General features: G+C 38.6%; 1 protein-coding gene and 1 long non-coding RNA gene across 3 annotated transcripts in view; one reads left to right on the plus strand and one right to left on the minus strand.

Moving 5' to 3' along the window:
• The window catches only part of LOC138042977 (uncharacterized), a 28,446-nt gene extending 15,050 nt beyond the window's left edge, over positions 1-13,396 (minus strand). The window contains exon 1 of the long non-coding RNA XR_011131152.1: positions 13,298-13,396. This is a non-coding gene — a long non-coding RNA (uncharacterized lncRNA). The remainder of the gene's footprint in view (positions 1-13,297) is intronic.
• A 35-nt stretch (positions 13,397-13,431) lies between these two features.
• LOC138042975 (FHF complex subunit HOOK interacting protein 2A-like) overlaps positions 13,432-22,131 on the plus strand; it is a 36,181-nt gene continuing 27,481 nt past the window's right edge. Inside the window, exons 1-7 of one of the 2 annotated variants that reach the window (XM_068889070.1) lie at positions 13,432-13,585; positions 13,717-13,795; positions 13,918-14,018; positions 15,067-15,135; positions 16,329-16,433; positions 17,053-17,175; positions 19,379-19,426. In XM_068889070.1, the coding sequence (XP_068745171.1) occupies positions 13,541-13,585; positions 13,717-13,795; positions 13,918-14,018; positions 15,067-15,135; positions 16,329-16,433; positions 17,053-17,175; positions 19,379-19,426 (570 nt within the window). In that variant the 5' untranslated portion in view covers positions 13,432-13,540. The remainder of the gene's footprint in view (positions 13,586-13,716; positions 13,796-13,917; positions 14,019-15,066; positions 15,136-16,328; positions 16,434-17,052; positions 17,176-19,378; positions 19,427-22,131) is intronic. The other variant, XM_068889071.1, reaches the window with a different exon arrangement.

Below are 22,131 nucleotides of genomic sequence, written 5' to 3' on the forward strand. Positions count from 1 at the left end.
ACTGCAGCAGCCCGCAATGTTGATGCCTTTCTGTCCTATGATGACCAGGATCAACAACAGCAGCTTCCCCCCTTCAGTCCACCAGAATGCATTTGAATACTGCACTCCTTAGACAGTCCATGGTCACTGCTTTAGAGTTTTTTCTATTATTTTTTTGGTCTTGCCAAAGTTGGTGGTCAGGTGAATGCTCCAACTACTGCACTACAAACAAATCTTGTTGTTACAAAGTCATTGTACAATGGGTTGTGGGCCAGGGGAATTATGAGTAGAAAACCATATAAAACCCTCATGGCCTTTTTACACATGGTAGACCCTGATGAGGAAGTCCCTGGTGATAAACTTCGTAAGATAAACAGCTCTATTGAGTCTTTCAAGGAGCAATGTAGGAATTTGTATCAGCCTACACAAATGTGGCCATTGATGAGCAGATGGACAGATCTAAGCGTTGCAGATCTTGGCATCACTAGTCTAGGAATTAGGCAGTACATCAAGGACAAGCCCACTAAATTAGAAATCAAACTCTGGGTAGTGGCAGATAGTGCCAATGGCTAAACCTAAGACTTCAATGTCTACATTGGTAGAGCACAAGCGCAGGAAACCAGTGCAAATGGGCTTGGGTATGATGTACATGTAGTCATGAAATGGATGATCTCCTTTTCGATCAGGGTTATCATCTACCGGTAGAAGTTGATAACTTTTATTCTTCCCTTACGCTTTGCAAGGACTTGTTTGCTAGAGACACAGGAGCCACTGGTACTATTATGGAAACCAGGCGAGATTTCCCAGCAAATCTCAAATATTGCAAGCAATGGGCCAAAGGAAAGCACAGGGAAAGTATGAGATAGGAAAGGGATGGTCCCTCCCTAGCTCTTCAATGCATTGATAATAAAGTGGTTTCTCTTTTGACAACAATTGAAAGTGCAAATTATCAAATAACAGCCACACACAAAACTAAGATTGAGGGGGTGTGGATGAGAAAATGGGCAAATGACCACAGCAAATGCGTTAGACAACCCAAAATTGAAGAAGAAACTACTAAGGTCACGGTTGGAACCCTTCCCCTGAACATGTACGAGACTTCTGTCCAACGTGGAAAAAAGTTAGTGTTTGCGCCAAATGAAGACAAGGTGCAATGCGATGATGAAAGAGAACAATGACATTCATCTGGAACTTATGAAGCAGATCAACCCTCTGAATACGATGACGAGTCCTCTGATGAGACCTTACCCAACAGGAAAGATGAAGACGGTGACTTGAGCTTGCGCACAGACTACCTTGAGCATGCAAGCAGCAATACATGCACAACAAGGCCAGCTAGCCGAGATTAGAGTTGAAGAATGGCCACCTTCAGAGAGGCAAGAGAAGCACTTTTGATTGCAAATGATTTGAAATTGATAGATGAAGAGGAACTTCTGTTGTTGTCTGAGGTAAATGCTTTGAAAAAATTTGACATCCCTTACTGGAAATATGGAAAATTTGATCTGGATTCTTTGACAGATGACGAATGTAAAAGTGAATTTCGCTTCTTGAAACATGACATTTACAGTCTTCTCGACATGTTAAATCTTCTAGAGAAAATCACCTGTCGAAACCGTTTTTTCCATTTTGTCAACTCTAACAACGCTTTGTGTATCCCTGCAGATATGAAGACAGTTTCACAATATAAACGACCAGTGCCTCAGTTACTGGTAAGTATGATAGTCAATGAAACAATGGATTTTCTATACCACCGCGATGGGCATTTAGTCTCGAGTTTTGATCAACCATGGCTGTCATCAGCAAATCTGACCAGTTTTTGTGAATCTGTTTATAGAAAGGGGGCTACTCTTGACAACTGTTGGGGATTTATAGGCTGTGCAGTGCGACCAGTTTGTAGGCCTGGTTTTAATTAGCGAGTGTCATATAATGGACACAAGAAAGTTCATGCCATCAAGGACTCATTGCAAACCTGTTTGGCCCAGGCATGTTAGGCATGACAGTGGAATGCTGGCAATGTCTGGCTTGCTGCCAATGTTGGAGACTCATTCTGTTTCCCCAAATGGTCAACCACTTTGTCTCTATGGGGATCCAGCCTACACTTAACGAATTAATCTTCAAGTACCCTTTCAAAGACACTGTCTTAACCTCACAGCAGGAAGCTTTTAATTTATCTATGATTTAAGTGACAGTGTCAATTGAGTAGGTGTCTGGTGACATCCTAAAATACTTTTCCTTTCTGGACTTCAAAAAAGACCTCAAAGTCGCACTGAGTGCTATTGGCATGATGTCTGTAATTTGTGCACTCTTAAGCAATACTCACTTATGTGTTTATAAGTCAACGACTTCAACTTTTCTTGGCATTGACCCACCTTCACTAAATGGCTACTCTTTTTAAAAACCCTGACTACATTTCAAAGCTCATATACTAATAAGTAGTAAATGAGCTTTAAAAAACAGTTATTGCTTGTTGTAATTATGGTACAACATCAATAGCCTATTGAAAATCGTTTGACTCCAACGTGATTTTTACTAGAGTAAATTTAACAAACTTATGAAAAAATTCATGTCCCAAAATCGCAAGTTCAGTTTTGCGGGTCTTTTATCATGGAATTTTATTGCATGTACCATAACAAAACATGATTAATATCATGGGTGACAAATTACTCCTTAATTTCAGCGTTAATTTATTATTTCACGTGAAATTACAAAATTGCCATGGTAACATCTCTACGTATCTCGAACAGAGCCAAGATGGCATCGAGATTTAAGACAGTGGCCATTGAAGAAGTTACAGACAGAAAGGTATTTTTGGTGAAGAAACTCAGAAAATTACAAACTTTAGCAAAAGTGTATGCTTTAAACGAAAACTGTATTCTTCTTAATGTTCTTGGTTTTCGATACAATATAAACCAGTAAAAACAATTACGGTTGTGAGCGTAATTTTATTTCACTTGCGTTTTGTCAAAATTCTGATAATTATCAGAATTTTGACAAAACGCGCATGAAATTATTTCCTAATTTCACTCGTCCCCATCTGATTACACATACAAAATACTTGAGCTCAGCTGTAATTGAATTCTGAAATCACATAATTCAGGAAACCTGCTCTGTTATTCTGAGAAAACATCAATGGGGTTTCTAAGCTTTGTGCATTATCAGGATTTTTTGGGTATTTCAAAAGTTCAATATTTAGCATTGTGACAACAAAATTGCTTTTTGCTTTACTGAAGCCTTTACAAGTACATTCAAAAATGTGTTTTGACAGTTTTCAGATTAACCTAACAGAGTTAAATTTACCATGATTACCGATCATGTTAATGAGAATATGCTATATTACAACAATCACCATCACTCCAATTCTTTGTTGTGTGCCATTAGCATGACCGAAATTTTTGACAGTTAATTTTAAAACAAAAAGGAAATTTGCAACAATTCCAAAGAATTATTATACCCGGTATTATTACAATATGCTTGTTAACAAGTCTGAGCTCCGGCTACTTTGATATAAAACCAAAACATTAGAAAGTAAAAATACATCAAATGACAAAATTGTGAATTAAATTAAACAAACCAATAGTTCATTAACACAAACTCTCTTTCTTCTTTTAAAGTATGGTGACTTTATAATCACCATGAGGCTGACTGAAAATGCGTAGTATTCAACAATGTCATCTTCCTGTAAGCGCGCACTTTTTACGAAGTGTTCGTTTCCTTTGGATCCTCGGAAAGAAACGAAAGGCAGAAGCGGACAAACAAGGAAAGCTGGACTCCGTCTTCTCTTCCGGCTCCGCTTCAAGGTAAGATGATTTTAAAATGAACAAATCACCATTGAGGCTTCACCATTTCTCTTTCAAATCGACCACTGGGATGATGCCTAAGCGAATTTAATAGCATACGATGCACGTCACCTAGTAGTTCTCACACATGGACTTGTCGTTGTTGAACTTTTAAAAAGAAATGCACAAAAAAGCCAGCAATTTGTTAACTACAAACTTACAACGATAATTGGGTCCCTCGTTTACTCATCATGCAAAACATATGTATCAGTTGTACAGGGCTTGTATACGTTCCAGTTATTGCTTTGTCGGACAGAAATTTGGTTCGTCCATATACTATACATCAGAACAGAGACTTACGTCGCTTATTTTCTCAAAGCAATGCTGTTGGTTCAAGAGGAAATGTGTCACGATTGTCATGAGCCACTTTCACTCATTCCCAGTCTTACTCAACTCAGCATTTATATTCCATAATGTGAAAGTACCGTTACCAAGTAGAAGTAGCATAATATTTGTGTTACAATATAAGATAATCGTTCAGTGAATAAAGGACATTGCATAAAAAGCAATGGAACAGTGTGCGTCTCTTCACTTATGACTACACCACACACTGGCAACGAGGAACAACTCATAACTGCAGATCTGCCAAACCCGGCAGAAAATCCAGACCAACCAGACCCGGCAGAAAATCCCCAACCACCAGACTCAGCAGGAATTCTACAAGTAATGGAACGGTACAGTGAATGAAAACACTGGGTGAGCGCGTTTGAAATTTATGCCATTGCCTCCGATCTAAGAAAGAAGGAAAATGCGATGCATCTTCAATACGCTCCCTGGAGAACACAAGTCCTTCAAAGTGGTGAAAACTGCCCTCAGTGGATACTTTGCACCAAAACGAAACATTGTGGCAGAGCGCTACAAGTTAAGGTCGCAAGCACAAAAGAAGATGAGTCAATAGGCACGTATCTGATGAACCTCAGAGAGCAGGTAAAATCATGCGACTTCTGCACTCTATAAATCTCAATTTATGCATTGTGAACTGAATTGAACTCACAGACGCTTTACTGCGTATGGACAGAAAGAGCTGCTAAATTGTAATGGTTATTCTAATGCCACCATCAAAGCCAGCGATAAGACTATTAATACTAAGGTTTACGTAATAGCGGGTAACGAGGAGTCATTACTGGGACGGGACTCTAGTTTCAAGCTAGCGATACTTACCGGTACCCCAGTAAATTCAGTCGGTCACACCAGCCATCAAATGAGCTGGATTCTTTGCTCAAGGAATACGATGATGTTTTCCAAGGTTTAGGAAAGGTCACTGATTTTGAGCATAAAATTACCATTGACCCAGAGGTCAAACCTGTCAGTCAGCACATACGACACATTCCTGTAAGACAAATTGTGTCAGTAAATAATGAACTTGACAGGATGTTAGAACAAGATATCCTTGAAGAGGTCACTGAAGCTAGTCCTTGGGTTTCAAATTTAGTAATTGTTCCCAAGAAATCGCGCGATCTAAGAGTATGCTGTGATCTTAGAGAGGTACCTAACGTTGAGGATACCTTGCATGCGATGCATGGCTCTAGGTATTTCGCAAAGATCGATGCTAAGAGAGGATTCTTTCAGCTCACGTTAGCTGAAGAGTCGCATTAGGTTACCACATTTATTACACCGCGTGGTTGTTACAGGTTTAAGCGGACTCCCTTCGGTGTCCGTGATGCAAACAAAGCTTTTCAAAGAATGATGGAAAAGATTTTTGGCATTGAAGGTGTCCGCATTTCGGTAGGTGATGTTATCATTTATGCTGAAACCATGGCAGAACTTGTCAACTGCATCCGCAAGGTTTTCAATCGATGTTGTGACTACAACCTCAAGCTCAATCGAAGCAAATGTGAATTCAGAGTTAGACAAATTTCAATTCTAGGGCGTGTTGTGTCTGACAAAGGCATCGAGCCCGACCCAGCTACGCCACCCTCATGAAATTTGTCCGACCTTCAACCGTTTCTCAGAACTTGTCTGTAGGGGCAGACAACAATTCGTGCCCGCTCCCAAGACAATATCACATTCTCTCAAAGAAACACTAATTTTCTTAGCATTTTAAACATTCTTTCTACTACATGCTTTTATCCTTTAATTTATGGGAATTTTTCGTTATATTTAAATTTCTTTCGCTTTTAGGCTTCACACATTTTTATCCGTTGAGGGCAGCAGTTCAGTCTGTCGAAAGCTCATAGTTTTTTCAAAACTTTTTACCAGAGAACGATTTTACTTTTTTCCTTAACTTGTGGATATGTTGCAAAATTTGTTCCAAATTATGCTAACATTGTCAAACCGTTACGAAAGCTCACTCGGAAAGAGAAGAAATGGTCATGAGGAAATGACCAAGCAAAGGCATTCAAAGCCTTGAAAGAAGCGCCCTTAGGCACACCGGTCTTGGCTTGTTTTTGCGGGGATGCTCCAACATACGTGGGTACCATTGAATGTAAATCTATTGCATATATCAGTCAATCACTCACACCAACAGCACGGAGGTATTCACAAATTGAGCACGAAGCCCTAGGCTGTGTTTGGGCAGTCGAACGTTTACACAATTACTTATTTGGTATAAAATTCACTTTATTAACCGACAACAAGCCTTTTTTTGAGTTGTTTGACCCACATACAAGCATAGTTTTACCTCCGCTGACTCAGCCAGCGCGGAAATGCAAATACAGCAGATTCGTTGTCACAATTGCCATCCAGGCAAGATGACCTTTCGGACACTGGTTTTGTTTGAAAAAAATTATGTGCGATTTGTTTCCACATCAAACATGACAGACCTTCAAGACGTCATGCTGTCCAAACTACTTCTTCAAATACAAAGCAGAAAATGGTCGCATGATCTGAAACCATATGATAGGGTCAAAGAGGAAACATCTGTTTTTAATGGAGTAATTCTTAGAGGAAACCGAATTGCTGTTCCACAGAACAAGCTCTTTCTGGCCCGGGATGGACGAAGCAGCCGAAACAATGATCAGAAATTGTCAAGCTTGCATGCTGAATCAGCCATTGAATAAGTACATGCCCGCTTCAGCCGACACCTTTACTCAAGGTCCTTGGGTGAAAGGTGCAGTGGATCTCGTTGGTCCAATCGATGGAAAATGCATATTGACTTACATTGATTACTATTCTTCTCATCCTGAAGCATGCACTGTGAGCAATGCAAAGGACATCACCCACGCATCAACTGTCCCTTTCGGGCCTCCCAGTCCCATAGCCAGCGCTCTTGGTTGGCCAGGCCTTCAGGGAGGAAGTGCTTTCGGCGCCGAGGACTGTCTGTCCACTTCTACCCATCAAATTCCCATTGTAAATTGTGTACATTCCTCGCGTTAAGCGAGGTCCCATCATTCGGACTTGAATGGAATTCTCTCTTAGAATACTCAGGCAAAAACACCACCGTAGGTGTGGGTGCTCTTTCTAGACTGGATTTCGCCAGATCGAGTTGCTTTTTAGCAAGATTCCCAACAGCAGTTTATGCAAGGTCGAGAGCAAAGAGCCAGTCAAGACAGAGAGTTGCTTACTATTGTAATGCTTCGGCTACAACGCAGTTTGAGCTCTATCTCCCTGGTAGATCTCAGAGAGTCAAGATTGGGGACACCTGCTCCACCTGGAAAAGCGTCGGATGTGGGGTCCCGCAGGGGAGCGTGTTAAGTCCAATGCTATTTAACTTTTTTATAAATGGTCTCTTCTTCCAAGACAAGACGGCCAAGCTGAAAGGTTATGCTGATGATCATCAGGTATACTATTCCCATGTCGATTCAGCGACTCTAGACGCATGCGTATCTCATAATGTTAAGGTGGCCAATCACTGGTACCATGAAAATGGAATGTTACTTAACGAGAGCAAGCACCAGGGTCTAGCCCTTGGTGATATACGGACTATAATTTTTCCTTCCCAGTAAAGGACACATTAGAGATTTTTGGAATGGAAATAGATTATAAGCTCGATTTTACTAGTCACGTATCCAATTTATGCAAAAGGATCAATAATCAATTTAATGTCATGCTGCACTTTCGAAAACTCTTACCCAGGGACACCTTACTTAAGATTTACAATGTGCACATTTTACCGCATTTTGACTATTGTTCTTCAGTTCGGCATTTTTGTGGGGCGCGAAACACGGATAAGGTAGAGGAGCTAAATAAGAGAATACTAAGACTTATACTTGGGGATTACTTGTCTCCATATGATAGCCTTCTCACTAGGGTCAACACTAATTCCTTATGCAATAAGCGCATAAAGAAATTCCTTATATTGTTATATAAGAGCCTCTTTTTCACTCATTTTCCAGCTTATATGAAAGATATGTTTTCACTTCGGTCCTCTTCTTGTAATCTTCGCGTTTTCTTACTTCTCATCTAAGCTATGGAATACACTGCCTGACTCTATCCGTATGAGTGCATTTACAGATTTTAAGAGGGAAATCCAAGGCTATATCTTTGTGTAGTCGCTTTCGCCTATTTTCATTTTTGCTGTTTAAATTTCTAATGACATGTAGTATATAATATATACTTGTAATACTGTGTATTTTAGTTGTTTTGCATAGATATATATAATACTTTCCTTTTTTGTTTTCTTGAAGATATTAGCTCTTGCAAGCTACTCTGAAATTCGAGGGAAGTTTTCAGGCCATAGCTTTTAGCATTGGAGCTGCCACTACAGCGGCTCAGAAAGGCCTCCCTGATCATCTCTGGTCGAGTGATGCCTACCTGTTATATGTGCGCACCCAGATGGAAACCATCCTTTTGGTCACTGCAAAGCTTTCCTAGCAGGTATAGATTTTACCTATTCCCTGGTCAGGAGAGCCGTGGGAGTTGGGGCATTGTTCGGGGCTCTGGCTACCTACAGCCATGAGCCCCTCTTTCTCTGAGCCTGTCAGTTTGGCTCGGAGATCCTGCGGCTTGGCGTGGGGGCTCATGGCTGGGTTGCCAGGATTTGCCAGCCATGGGAGGGGTATCCATCTAGAGCTGGCTACCAATAGTAAAAGCTCCTGGATGTCAGGCACCCAACCTCCGTTCAGCGATGCTATGTTAAATGCAGTTAAATGTAATTTAACAGAGTTAACAACAAAGAGCGGCCATGTTCCCTCAAGGGTATGTGGAATTGTTTTGCACAAGCGCCAGTGCATTCTACGTTTTTTCGTGCCCAACAGTGTTTTGTGAGGCACTTGCGCCAATGCATGCGGCACGGGTCTGCGCTCCCCCGCTTTTTATATTTTCTTCATGCACCTGTCCCAGTGCATGTGTGGAGCCAGCACTGGTAAGCCTGTGCAGTCAGCGGTCTTATGTTGTCCACATGCAAGTTGAACCCTCATGTTTGTTGTAGTGCCATTCTATGTTCGAGCATAGTTTCCCCCTCCCTACCCTCCCTTTCCACTGTATGTACTGTAAAGACTTTTGTATAAGCCACACCTTTTTGCTTAAGTTTTGGGCCAAAAATCATGGGTGCAGCTTATACACAAGACCACTGCTTTCAGAGGGTGTACACGGGTTTGCAGGGGTCACAAATTGAACTGAAAACCTTCAGTAACTGATGCAAAAGTGAATGTTTCCATGTCCAGACTTTCCTCGTTAAATGACTGCGTGGTTACCGAGCAAACGTTTTGGATTGTTCTCCTGCGCTTTTTTCGTGCAAATTCTATTGTTTTCATTTCAACTGTGGGCTTCAGTAATGAAGACAACTGTTGTCAGTCACAGGAAATAGAGAAATTGATTAAAAGGAAGCTCTTAAAAGGTATTTTGAGAGTTGATTAACTTATTAATGTCACTGCAAATACACAACATTTGATTTCGTCAAGTTTATTGTTAACATCTGCGAACAAACGACCAACTTTTTTACAAGAATGCTTTTTTGGAGATTTTATTTTTTCCAAAATCATGCTTGGAAGTTGGGGGTGCGGCTCATACACAAGTCTTTACGGTATACTACATGTATATCAACTACTATATTTTTTCACCCTCAGTTCTACCATGCTCCACACGGCAGGCAATACCTGGTGATACTCCACATCAAAAGTCAAAATGGTTCTACAGCAATCCCAGACACCCACGCAAAAGATATTATAATGAGATCCTGCCACAAATATAATTATGAAGCAGCAAGGCCACACACATGTATGAGTGAAAGTTCTTTTTTGAGTCTTATCTGTTTACTGAAAGAGAGAAGAGATGGAAGTTGAAGGGAGAAATTGAAAAGCTTGAGCACAATGTTTCCTATCTTCTATCTGACAAGAATCCTGCATGTTTTGAAAGATACATGTATACAAGACCACACATCCATCCTACTCCAAAGGCCCTCAATAGTTGCAAGAGAGGCATCCAAGAATTATCCTCTCCAAGGCTTGAAATTGCGACTCACTGGTCGCCAATGCGACCAAAAAATTGAGTGCTGGCGACTAGATTTTCAGAACTGGTCGCCAGCTGGCGAATCACGTTTTGTATGATAACCCAGGATAAACAGTAGAAAACATTTGTATTTGAATCTTTATATGATGAAATCGTTCAGAACTGGTAGCTAGAACACGACTCACCTTTCTTTCCCCATTAAAATAACGTATTAATACTACAAGAAAATTGGTTTCTCATGTTGTTAATTAATAGCACAAATGCACTTCGATACTTCGATCACCACGTTTATTAGGGTAAATCTCAAAGAGCCCTTGGACGTGAGGGGACTGGGGCGGCAGTAGGGGTGAAGGGTACAATAGCTGAAACAACCCAAACCTTTACAAAAATGCTAACCTTGAGCCTAAACAATATGCTCTAGATAATGTTTAGGCCTAAGGTTAGCATTTTTATATGGGATTGGGTTGTTTCAGTTTTTTGTTCCAGGCCCCTCACGTCCAAGGGCACTTTGAGATCTTTACCGTTTACTAGGCGCCATATTGTTTCAGCGGCTTCAAGGGATCGTGGGCGCACTTAAACAGCACATGCTTCATGCGGTTTATGTGAATTTTGCACCCCGAAGACGAAGATTCAGCAAGAAGGTTAATTGAAAATTTAAATCTACCGTCAGTTCTGAATGCTGAAAACGTAGATTTAGCCATATTACCGTAGGACCTCCTCTGAACTAGCTTGATATTGATAATATATTGATAATGAACCTGGACGTCGCATATTTGAAATTTGCATGGAACGTTCAAAAAGAAACCTGTACCCTTAACATAAAGTGGGTTGGAGAACTTGTCCCCTCTGCTAGAAAGCGAACACCTGCAAGATTGACTGCACAAGGTGATTAATAAATGGAGGCAAGTATCGGTAGAAAAGTACGTTAAGAAACTAAGTTCCTCTGATTCTAGAGTATACTGAAACTGTATACAAGCTGCTCCTTTTATTTTATCTTGGTCGGAGACTGGTACAAGCATTGTAGTTGTGTGGGGACCTAGGCCCAGCAATTGTAGTATTGCGTTTAGTCGCGATAAAGGTACATGTAAGTTGCTTGCCACGCAAGCTGTAGGAAAATAAAGCACTATGTTTTGAAGAGGTGAAAAGTAAGGATAAAGGACCCATGTTTGCCTTGCTATGGAAAACATGAACTGTGCTTCGCTCCATTTCAAATAACCTTAAAGAACACCATCACCAAACTAAAGGCAAAGCCAAAAACAACAATGACTTTAGAGATCTTGCTCGCGCTTTTTTTTTGTGCTTTTTAATGATTATGTCTTTCCTTGCATGCAAAGTTGGCGACGAAAATTTATGACCTGGCGACCAACTTTTTCCCATTAGTCGCCAGCTGGCACCTGAGCAAAAAAGTTAATTTCAAGCCCTGCTCTCTTGAGGCAGATGTCGATGCAAAACTTATCAAATCGTCAGGTGAATATCAGAGCCTTTTTGATGATAAAGGGAGCAAATGCAAGCCATGGGCTTCAGAACAAAAACTTTACTGTGAAAGCCTAAATGAGAAGTTGTCATGGTTAAACTAAAACTAAGCAAAGCAGTCACAGAAATCAAAAACAATTTAACACCCTTGGTGCAGGCATTAAACAGACTTTCTGCTGCCAAGGGGAAAAAGACAACAAGAAGTCAGAAGGAGAACAAAAGAAAGGCCAAAAAAAGAAAACAAGAAAGACTCCAGGCAGCTGTGTTCAAAACAATGAAGAACATTACCCTGGACTTGTGGACCATTGAAAATCTCTGTTTCTCTGAAGGTTACAACATCAGTTCTACAAGCCAACATTCCCTTTGAGCGGAAGAACTCAACGTAGACAATCTTGCTAGGGCGAAGAGAAGTGCCATCAAAAATTTGCACATTATGAGGAATCAAGGACTATTTGCAATGGATGCGTTTGAACTTGTTGCTAATACAATTAAAAGAGTATTGGACAGTTGAAAATCCTTGCTTTTTTGATGGTCACAAAACGGAGCTCAATAGCTCCATATTACAGTCAAACTACCGGAAGTGTGAACACCTAGACATCATTATTGATCTCATTAATAAATCGATTATTGAAAAAATACGTTTTCCAATATTCAAATCAAAACCAGTTTGAAAAAATTTGATTTTTTAATTAGGTCATTAAACAAAAAATAGTAATTCAATTAAAAAACGAATTTTCAAACTGTTTTTGATTTGAAAATTGGAAAAATTTGATTTCACTAAATTGAATAATGAATTCAATAATCCATTATTGAAACCAATAATGATTTCTAGCTGTTCACCCTTCAGGTAGTAAAAGTTCTTAGACAGTTATATTAAGAAAAGGAAGCATGCAAGCCTTCTCAATAGGGCTTATGTTTATTTATTGATATTTAGTGCCCATATCTTTGATTCTCCATACTCAGGTTGCATTGCTACATGTGACATCCACTTGTGTTATATTTTATGTCCAGCATTGCATTAGAATTTACTTAGATTTTCCACATGAATTGTAGTGTGTGATTCTTTACAAACAATGAACCACCCCCAATCATCGTGAAATTCTCTTTTGGCCCACCCCTTTTCTCTAAAAAAAAAGGGCCTGGCCCACCCCATGATTCTCCCCCCCCCCCCAACCCCCCACATAAATAATGACCGGTCCCTTACTGTACTTCTCGATTCGCCCTATTCACACGGTGGCCATATTGTCCCGGGAGACCAAAAAAGCTTTGTTTTACCAACGCCAAGCCTCGCAGTGGAAACCATGGGGGTGAGGCTTGGCGTTGGCGTTGTAAAACAAAGCTCTTTTGGTCTCCCGGGACAATATGGCCGCCGTGTGACAAGGGCGAATTGCATACAGCAGAGTAACTATTGTTTGTTAGTTATTGTGTTTTGGCTGCGTGTTATTTCCTGGCTTTTGTTTCTCTTGTTTTACGGCATCTGTGTCGATCTACCGGTATTTTTCTACACAAAGAGCCAGTTTGTTAGTACAGCCACCGATGACGCATTCTGAAATTACCAAAGTAGAACTGCAGAAATCTCAGTCTTGCCTTTAGTTAAGCTACCATAAACTTCAACTTAACCCAAAATTTAGGATTTTCGGAACATCTGACTAAATTAAAAGTAAGCGCTGAAAGCGACTCACCATTTGGGCTGAATTCGTTTTACGTGTTTTACGTACATGCCCTTGCCATCCATCTCGCATGGAATCTGTACATGGATCTCGCATGTGTTACCATTTTCCCACAATGCTCTTCCCAAGCTTCATACACATTTGGAGCATGCGTCATAGAATAGTCTGAAGTGAAATTCAAAATGGCGTAGGTAACGGGAGACAACGAATTTGTTAGCTTTCAAAGCGAAACATTCTTTATTAGGGTTGGTAGAGATGTTTCATAAGTTGAGATCTTTCATTCATGAAGCTGTCGAAGCGGTAAGTTGTCTGTTTTCGTATTTTTATGGTAGATCGTTTTAAAATACTCGATTTTATGGAGATGTTTTGAGGGGATTTGCCGAGTGAGAAAATCTGACATATCCTCAGTTCTTCAAATTTTTAACATTTAGCTTGCTCCTGATGTCCCTCCACAAGAGACTTTCGTTTTTCATTGGAAAGCTATCACAAATTATTTTATTGAAGCCACAGGTAAAGCTATAATTATTCACGCTCTTCAACTTTGCTGCACGCCTTGAATCAAATTATATTAACTTTGCTTACGTGTTTCATTGCAATTGTTTTTGAGAATTTGGATTCATCATGTTTTTTAGATGAAAAAGTTCCAGTCCAATGCACTAACATTCCATATCATCTGGAACAAATGCGTGACATTTTGAGGCATGAAGAAGATGATCAAAGTGGCGGAACAACGGTACACAGCTGTGTGTAGAATTTATGCTTAGCTTGAAACGAGTGAAGCACTTGAATTTGAACTCTTTTCCAGATTAAACGTAATCTATTTATCATTCAGTCATACATGGGTCGTATGGTTATTTAGAGCAACATGGAATAAAATATTTCTGTCAATACATGTATTTTGTACAAAAGAAATTAGCCCTAAGAAAAATAATTTGTGTGATGGACCGGTTTTTTAATGAGTATGCATGGATGTCATGTAGGGCTCAGATCCAAGGATTCTCTTACATGCCTCCTTTTTCAAGGGAGTGTGAATATCTTACACTATCAAAGCCATCTGTGGTCACTTTAGTGAACCAAATATCCTGTGGCGTTCAGAAGCAAATTCACTATATTTTCCTTGTCATTGTTGTTAACGTCAGTTTAAATCTGTGTGTGAAAAATACTGCGCATGCCATCGCATGACACTGCCCCTTTAATGAAACCCCTGGAACTGTTAACCGGTTTAAAATCTGCTATCACCAGTTTGAATTTTAATGCCTGCCCAATGGCAGAAGAGTAGAAGTTACGTTGCATTGATGTCACATTGCACATGGGTGACAGAACAGCAAGGAATTGTACTAAAATCCATGCTACACATGCAGCACCATTATTTTTTTCATTGAAAAAATAATGAATAGTAGTTTTTGTTTTGTGGCATGACTGTGTCTGTAGCTTTCATCCTTGCAAATTAACAATTAGACCCGTAGCCTGCAAGGGCTACGGGTCAATAGCCCACGAGGCGAAGCCGAATGGGCTATTGACCCGTGGCCCTTGAGGGCGAAGGGTCTAATTGTTTTAGTATCACCCAACTAGTTGGACAGAAAAGGCAATAATAAAGTTAGCAAATGCAAGTTAAAAATATATTTATTTGGGAATAAAACGAAAGAAAGCGTCTCGCTTTTCGCTACTCGAGGACTATTTCTAATAATCCTCTAGTAGCGTAGCCAATCAAAAAGCAGCATTTGCATTAGTCCGCTAGTTGGGTGATACTAATAGTCCTTATTATTATTTTCTTGTTGAAGGGACCCTGTCTGGAATACCTTTTACAGCACAAGATTTTGGATACTCTACACACACTTGGACGAGCAGATGTAGGTTTTGCGTTACTAGTTTTGCTGCCCCTAACATGCTTTGAATGAAGCTGTAAGATAATGTTTGTAAAAATTAATAACATCTGTGTTTTTTTGTCAGTTTCATTAACAGCTACAATGTAGTACATTATTGTGGCCAGTACAGTAGGTTAGATCTCATTGCTAGAACTCCTGAACTTCCCTTTTGCTTAATGATTAAGTGTTGTAAGACAGAGCAGTTTATTCTCTTTGTGGGAGGAGACATTATTGCTTAACTGTTTAAAATGTACTAGATTATTGTACACTGTACAGTGGCAGTACCTGCTCCTCGGTTGTTTTAAGACTTTGAGTGTTGTTCAGGTCAGCTTTAAAATCTTACATTGTGTAAACCTCCAGTGGGACACTAATTATCACGTTGAGTAATACATTGTGTAGATTTATTGTTCAGTAATTATATCTCATCTACCCAAATGAATGGGGTAGGAAAAGCATTTCCCTGGTAACTGATAGAGCATTGGGACCCCCCCCCCCCCCTTCCTCCTTTAATTAAAGGTGCTATAAAAACAAATCCCCTACAAGCTTTCTTATCACTTTATCTACTTCAAAATCACTCTTAACACCCTTGCTGAGACTTTTGGATTCAAAGAAGTCTGTGCTACAGTATTTCCAAAATATTTTAACTATGAGACATCAATAAGTCCCTTGCCATTAATATATAAACAAGAAATTATCTTTGAGTGATATGTTGTATTAATACATTTGTAACATCCAGGGAAAACATATTGTTTACTTTGTTTAAGCATGTCAGGCAATCTGAGCCAATTTGAAACATGAAATGTAGTTAATTAACTTGAATCTCCTCCTTATTGGGTAACAGCTCAAAAAGAGCTTATCAAGCAGACCCTATTAATTAATAGCAGCGACCTTCAGAATGTTTTCTGAGCTCATATACAAGTATTCTACTGATGTCATAGGCTAAGGGAAAAAAACTAGAAGATTCAAGACTGGAGACAGTGGCAGAAAAGCTGGATGTTTCTTTGTACTATGCCCTGACCAATTTTGTGCCTTATATAACCTTTGTTCTTGAAAACCTGCTTTTTGAATGGGGAAACATAGTTTGTCATAATAAGTTGTACTCATCCATAATTGTCATGGAAGTTTTCCTTTACTTACTGAATGAAATTCTTTTTATGTGCAAACTATCACTGTTTCAGTGCCCCCCTGGAATGAAGCAGCAAGTGCTTCTCTTCTTTGCAAATTTACTGGGCAAGATGAAGCAACCCCTTTTGCCACATGTTAATGTGTATAGACCTGTTCATGTAAGTACAATGACCTTTTTCATAAAATGAGATCAAATGAGACAACAATAATTTATTATATCAATACCTTGATGGCTTTGTCAGCATGGTAATATTTACAAAATTGAGAAGGTAGTTGGCTTCACAAAATTAGTTATGCAAATTGATCTGATACTGTACTGTACTGAAGACTTGATATCAAGTAATTTCTTAAGCAATTCATATTCACCTTATAATCACTAATTTTGTGTGTGAGCTTATATCAGTAAGGCAACTCCATACATGTACATATACATGTACATTAGAAAGTAGTACAGTAGTACAGTAGTCATACACACTTTAAAATCGGGTAGTGTGATCATGAATAAATAATATTTGTTCAAACATGACCTGTGCACATAGTACATTAATTTATTTAAGTGAAACTACTAAATACAGCACTGAATGTCAACTTGTACTCAAAAGGCTAGAGTACTTTGAGGCCCTCTTGTTGTGCTCCCTCCAATCTTTCCATGTTCACTGTAAAGGTCTTTAGTTTTGGTTATAAAGGTCTTTCTTTCTTATGTAATGCACACTTAAAACATGACACAATATTCTTAACTCACAGGACATTACATGTAAATTTACCTTTTTGCTTCAGAGACTAATTCGATTGTGTGGTGAAGTCAAAGCTGCCCCATCTGAAAATGAAGAAATTCAATTTCTTTGTGTTGTGTGTGCAAAACTACGGCAGGATCCCTACTTGGTTAACTTCTTTCTTGAGGTGGGCAAATTGTCTGTCACACGTAGTCATGTATGTACCTTCACATTTTAAGTCTGTACACCTACTGTATATCACTTAAGTGATTCTTCTTCATGATCCTTGGCTCATTTGTTTGGGGCTTTTCTGGAAAGGAATTGTCCCAAACTTATTGAATTCATGTACTCTAAGGCAAACTCCAAGATTGCAGTTTACATTGTACCTTAGAGCACACAAGGATGATGCAGCTGGTTTTGGAGAATAAGAAGTTTTGTTTTTTCAAATAGTTATATATATGTAACCTTTTTTTCTTGAGCCCAAATGAACCCCCTTGGCCTAGTCATGCTCAGGGTTTTAAGTACCCTTAAAACGGAGCACTGATAGAAAGAGGGGGGTAAAATGAGCACACCATCAAATTCCTGGGAGAATACCCTCTAGAAGGTAAAGGAATTACCAATGTTAAATGAAGTGTACCTGTTCTCGGTCAAATCCATTCTCACGTCGAATCCGTTTTTACCTAGGTTAAATTGGTGATCCTCATTTGATTAAAGCAGCTATCAACCCCACAAAAATGACTGTAAACACCTTTACCTTCCCTCAAGCACTGTCTTACCCTTCTCAACACATCTTTATGTTTTAGATCATCGTATCAGTTTCTGTATTCATACACTTGTCAACATTACAACATGGCAAGGGATCAAAGAACTGTACTATGCATTTACCGATTCTCGAACTCTGGCCCTCCAGATCTATAGTCCTGTGTCTTCACCACTACACTACAACGACGAACGTTCTCAACTCACCAGACTTCTCATCATTATATATTTTCCTATAATAAGTCAATTGATATCCACATATAATAACCAAAACTGATCCTAACCTGACCCTAATTTTTCCTCTAGGCTTAATTTAGGCTCCAAGAAAGTTTCTTCCATTCATCTGAGTATGTATTCTAACCTACAGTAGGTAAAATGAAGATCACCAATTTAACTCGGGTAAAAGCAGATTCAACTTGAAAACGGATTTTACCGGCAACATACCCACCTAGAATTATTGATTGTTTACAATCAACAACAGTATTTACTGTGACTAGATAACGTTGTTAGTATAATCACTCTGACTACGGGTATATACATGTACGTTCACTTGACAATAGTCGTGTCATCTTGCCAAGCCTGTTTTACCGGTAGTTGAAATGAGTTTTGGTTCAGTCATCCTTGAACAAGTGAACATGTGTTTCCAATTCTACAATCTGGACAAAAAGTCTTGACCTATGACATATGTAGTGTTCCTTGGCAAAAAAAATATATTTTATCTGATATCTTACCTATACAGTAAGGTTGTCTCCTTTTTATCTTTTTCAAATTCACAAGGGACAAAGACTGCAAAAGTTAATCTTGTCTGTGTCTGTTTGCATTGTGTTTGTGTGTTCTTAAAATTCACTTTCTGTAAAAGAGGTGATTATACATGTAGGTCAATGTGGTACTAAAATACACAGAATAATACAATATACATGTAGTTTGCCTCACAATGTACACTGTAGTCACTTTGGTTGTAAACCTACCGGTAAGTGACTACATGTACATTGTGAAGCAAATGATTTTAAGTCTTATTATTTAAATTCATACTTGTATTGCACATACGTGTACATGTACACATACATGAAGCATTTTCCCACTATACATTCTCCAGTTAATCTGGTATCTGCTCTTGAAGTTTTAACAATACATGTAGAGTTGAATAAGTTCTTAATGCATCAAGTATAATATTTTCAACTAAAGGGAAATTGATCCCTCTTGCTCACAATAATATCTTTATTAAAAAGTGTTACTTAATTTATGTATTAATTTTTTTAACTATTAAAAAGAGGACATTACTTAATCAAAATGCTCTTGCTTAATTAAAATGCTGCAGATGTACTGTAACTTTATTTTAACAGATTGGTGGCCAAAGTGTATTTTGCTATGCTCATATTAGTTTTCTTGCCTTGAAAATAACTTTTTCTTACACTTCCCTCTGACTTTTCTGATTTTATCATTGCTAATCTACATGTACGCCATTCGTCCTATGCATCTGTGCCATTCGCCGTACATTGTCATTTCTCGTTTTCATCTCGTTTCTACTATACAGTTGGACTGTTATTATAGAAGAATGTTGGAGAAGTTAACTTGTTGATATCTCTTGTTTTCACTGCTATTTATTTGCTGTCAACTGTTGCTGTTGTCAGACAAACTCTGCTAGAACTTCACGTGTCTTGCCATCTGGTGAGGACCTGGTAGGAAAATGTCTTTCTTTCTATTATTCTGCTGTATCTCTGACTTAAATCTTGTTTACCTTTATTTTCCTTGGCAGCATGGTTCATGAAGCATATATTTGTATTATATTAACTCCATTACTGGTACTTTTCATCAGTTAACCATTAGTTTGTAAATCTAATTTTTTAACTGAAATTCTTGACTCTAATTTGCACCTGCTCAGTTAAGGACACAAACAACCTTATTCATCATTATCATTAACATAACAGAACTTAGCTTACCCATGCAATTTAACTGTAAAATTGCAAGATATAAACTTTTACTAATAAAATAACAAGTGCTATGTTAACAATACAACATATAAATACACTGTACCTTGACTGTTTCTCCTAAATCTAATTGTGGTGACTGTGATATGATGCTGCAGTGCCACACAATTGTACATGTATATCTTGAGGATTTGATGAAGGCCCATCTTTGTAGTTTTTTAATCAACTTTATTTGCATTTGACTTGTGAGATCAAGTTCTTTTTTTCATATTCAGTCCTTGATTCCCCATTCTCCATTCAAGCAGCTTGACTTTCATTGTGTAATAGCATCAACAATGTCAAGTTGCATTTGAGTGACACTGTTGATATAGCCCAAGAACTGATTATAAAATAAAGGCCCAAGAAGATGCTTTAAGTTGCCTACTTAAGTGGCTGGGGAAATTCATTTAAAGCACTTAAGTTGTGAAGAAGTCTTTACCCTAAAATTTGTATTCTAAAAGAAATAATAACGTTATTATTATTTCCATGGGGAATTCGTAAATTGGAGCTGTTTCAGCTCCGTACAATTTTCATTGACAGACTGAAATGTCTGTGGAATAAACATTTTAACATGAAGACACACTATAAAAGGAGTGGCTTTGCGCTCTGCCTTTGTGTGAATTCATTCATGGTGATCAACAAACAGCAACACAGAGAAAGAAGCCCTAAAAGATATTTCTAGCGCACTATTTCTAAAGAACAACAGATAATATTTTATGACATATTACAGGCACGTTGCCATGAGGGGCTTTTTTATTGTACAAATTATCTCGGTTGTGTCCACGGTTGATTGATAAATCATTTACATGTACATGTGCCTAAGGCACCATGCCTTTTATAGTGCGTCTTTGTGTTTAAATCTTAAACTTTGGCGTGATAATTTAGTTAAGAGCCAATTTCTGTAAATATTGAGGATCCGTGGTCACTCGTCAAATTTCGAATTCCTTTATATCTTGCCAAAATAACACCTACAGTGAGTTATTTTTGAAAATAGTATCCAAAGATCTTGAAGTTCCAAAAACGCCATTTTAGGGCCCTGTCACTTCTGAAAATAGAGTAAAATGGTGCATTTTGTTATCGCTCATCAATGTAATTTGAGCATAATTTTATTGTAACACACTTTTTTGGTCTTCCCAAAGCATAAATTTATTTTGCAAAAGCTGCTAGTAAATATCTGTTTTTGGCTGTTACAAATACCCTAGTGCAAACGAAATTAGTCATAATATTTATTGCGTGACGTGACGTTGACCATACCATTGACGAAGACAAAGCTAGAGTCAGCTAATCCATATGAAAAATATTAAAACAGGTATTTTACCTTCAAAGTTATGTAAGCATGTCCAGTTAAGGAGACCAAACCTTGGAAGACACATGCAATAATGAGTTGTTGAATTTGATTCCATGGAGATCGCTAATTGCTCAAACGTTGGGGAAACTGTGGCAAACTCCATGATATTACTGCAGCGATTCTAATTTGATAATTGTGCATTTTTCCGTACCAAGCAAACGATATTTTGATGTAACGTCTCTGGCTCGAATTCAATGCATGGCCGTTTGCGTTCGCTTTTCTCGCATGATTTTTGGTAGCAGCGGGGAGGTACGTGGTTGCAAGACAGAAGGCCATTTGCAACAAACTGGTCACATGAGTGATAAGTTCGGACTTCATAAATTCCAGAAATGGAAAGTGAAAATATCACTTAAGGTAAAGATTGTATGACCATTTCAGGACTCAAAAATTCCATACTTCTGTTTACGAACGAAAAGCTTTTGCCTTGCACTGTAATTTTTTATAATTACAATGTACGCTCCACAGAGCTCAGATTCCTATTGAAACCACTGGTCAAATAAGTGAGAATAAATGTGCAAGGGTGGAAATTTTCAGAATTTCATATTTCGAAGGAAGAATTTTAAAGTGGTTTGAAAACTTAGAAGAGTAGGAAAAAATACAAGGATTTGTATCAAGACTGGGTGGCAAAGCGTCTTTTTCCTGATTCCCATACTAATCTTATAATTTCTTTCAACTGTAACAACACCAATTTAAATGATATACTTACAAAAATCGGCATGGTCAAATTTTTTAAGCTGCTCTTTTTATTTCTGGAAAAATAATTTCATGAATTCAACAGAATCGTGTTCATGAAACAAAGGTCATGTGACGAATTGTTGCAACTCTGTGCAACATAACTAAGGAGGTGTAGTGGAAAGTAAGTTGACAAAAATGTTTCTGTTCAGAAAATAATTCACCCGCCTTCACCACCACTGCCCAGCTCAAACTGCAAATTTGTCGTATTTGAAGCAATCTCTCGCCTTATTTTCACTCTTTCTACGTGTACATTTCTACTTTGGGCTGTGTTCGTGTGTTTCAACAAGCGTCTATGATCCAACAACCCTTGCGAACTGTCTCAGTCCCGAGAGGC

This window comes from Montipora capricornis, chromosome 3 (genome assembly GCF_036669925.1).
Source record: "Montipora capricornis isolate CH-2021 chromosome 3, ASM3666992v2, whole genome shotgun sequence".
Classification (NCBI taxonomy): domain Eukaryota; kingdom Metazoa; phylum Cnidaria; class Anthozoa; order Scleractinia; family Acroporidae; genus Montipora; species Montipora capricornis.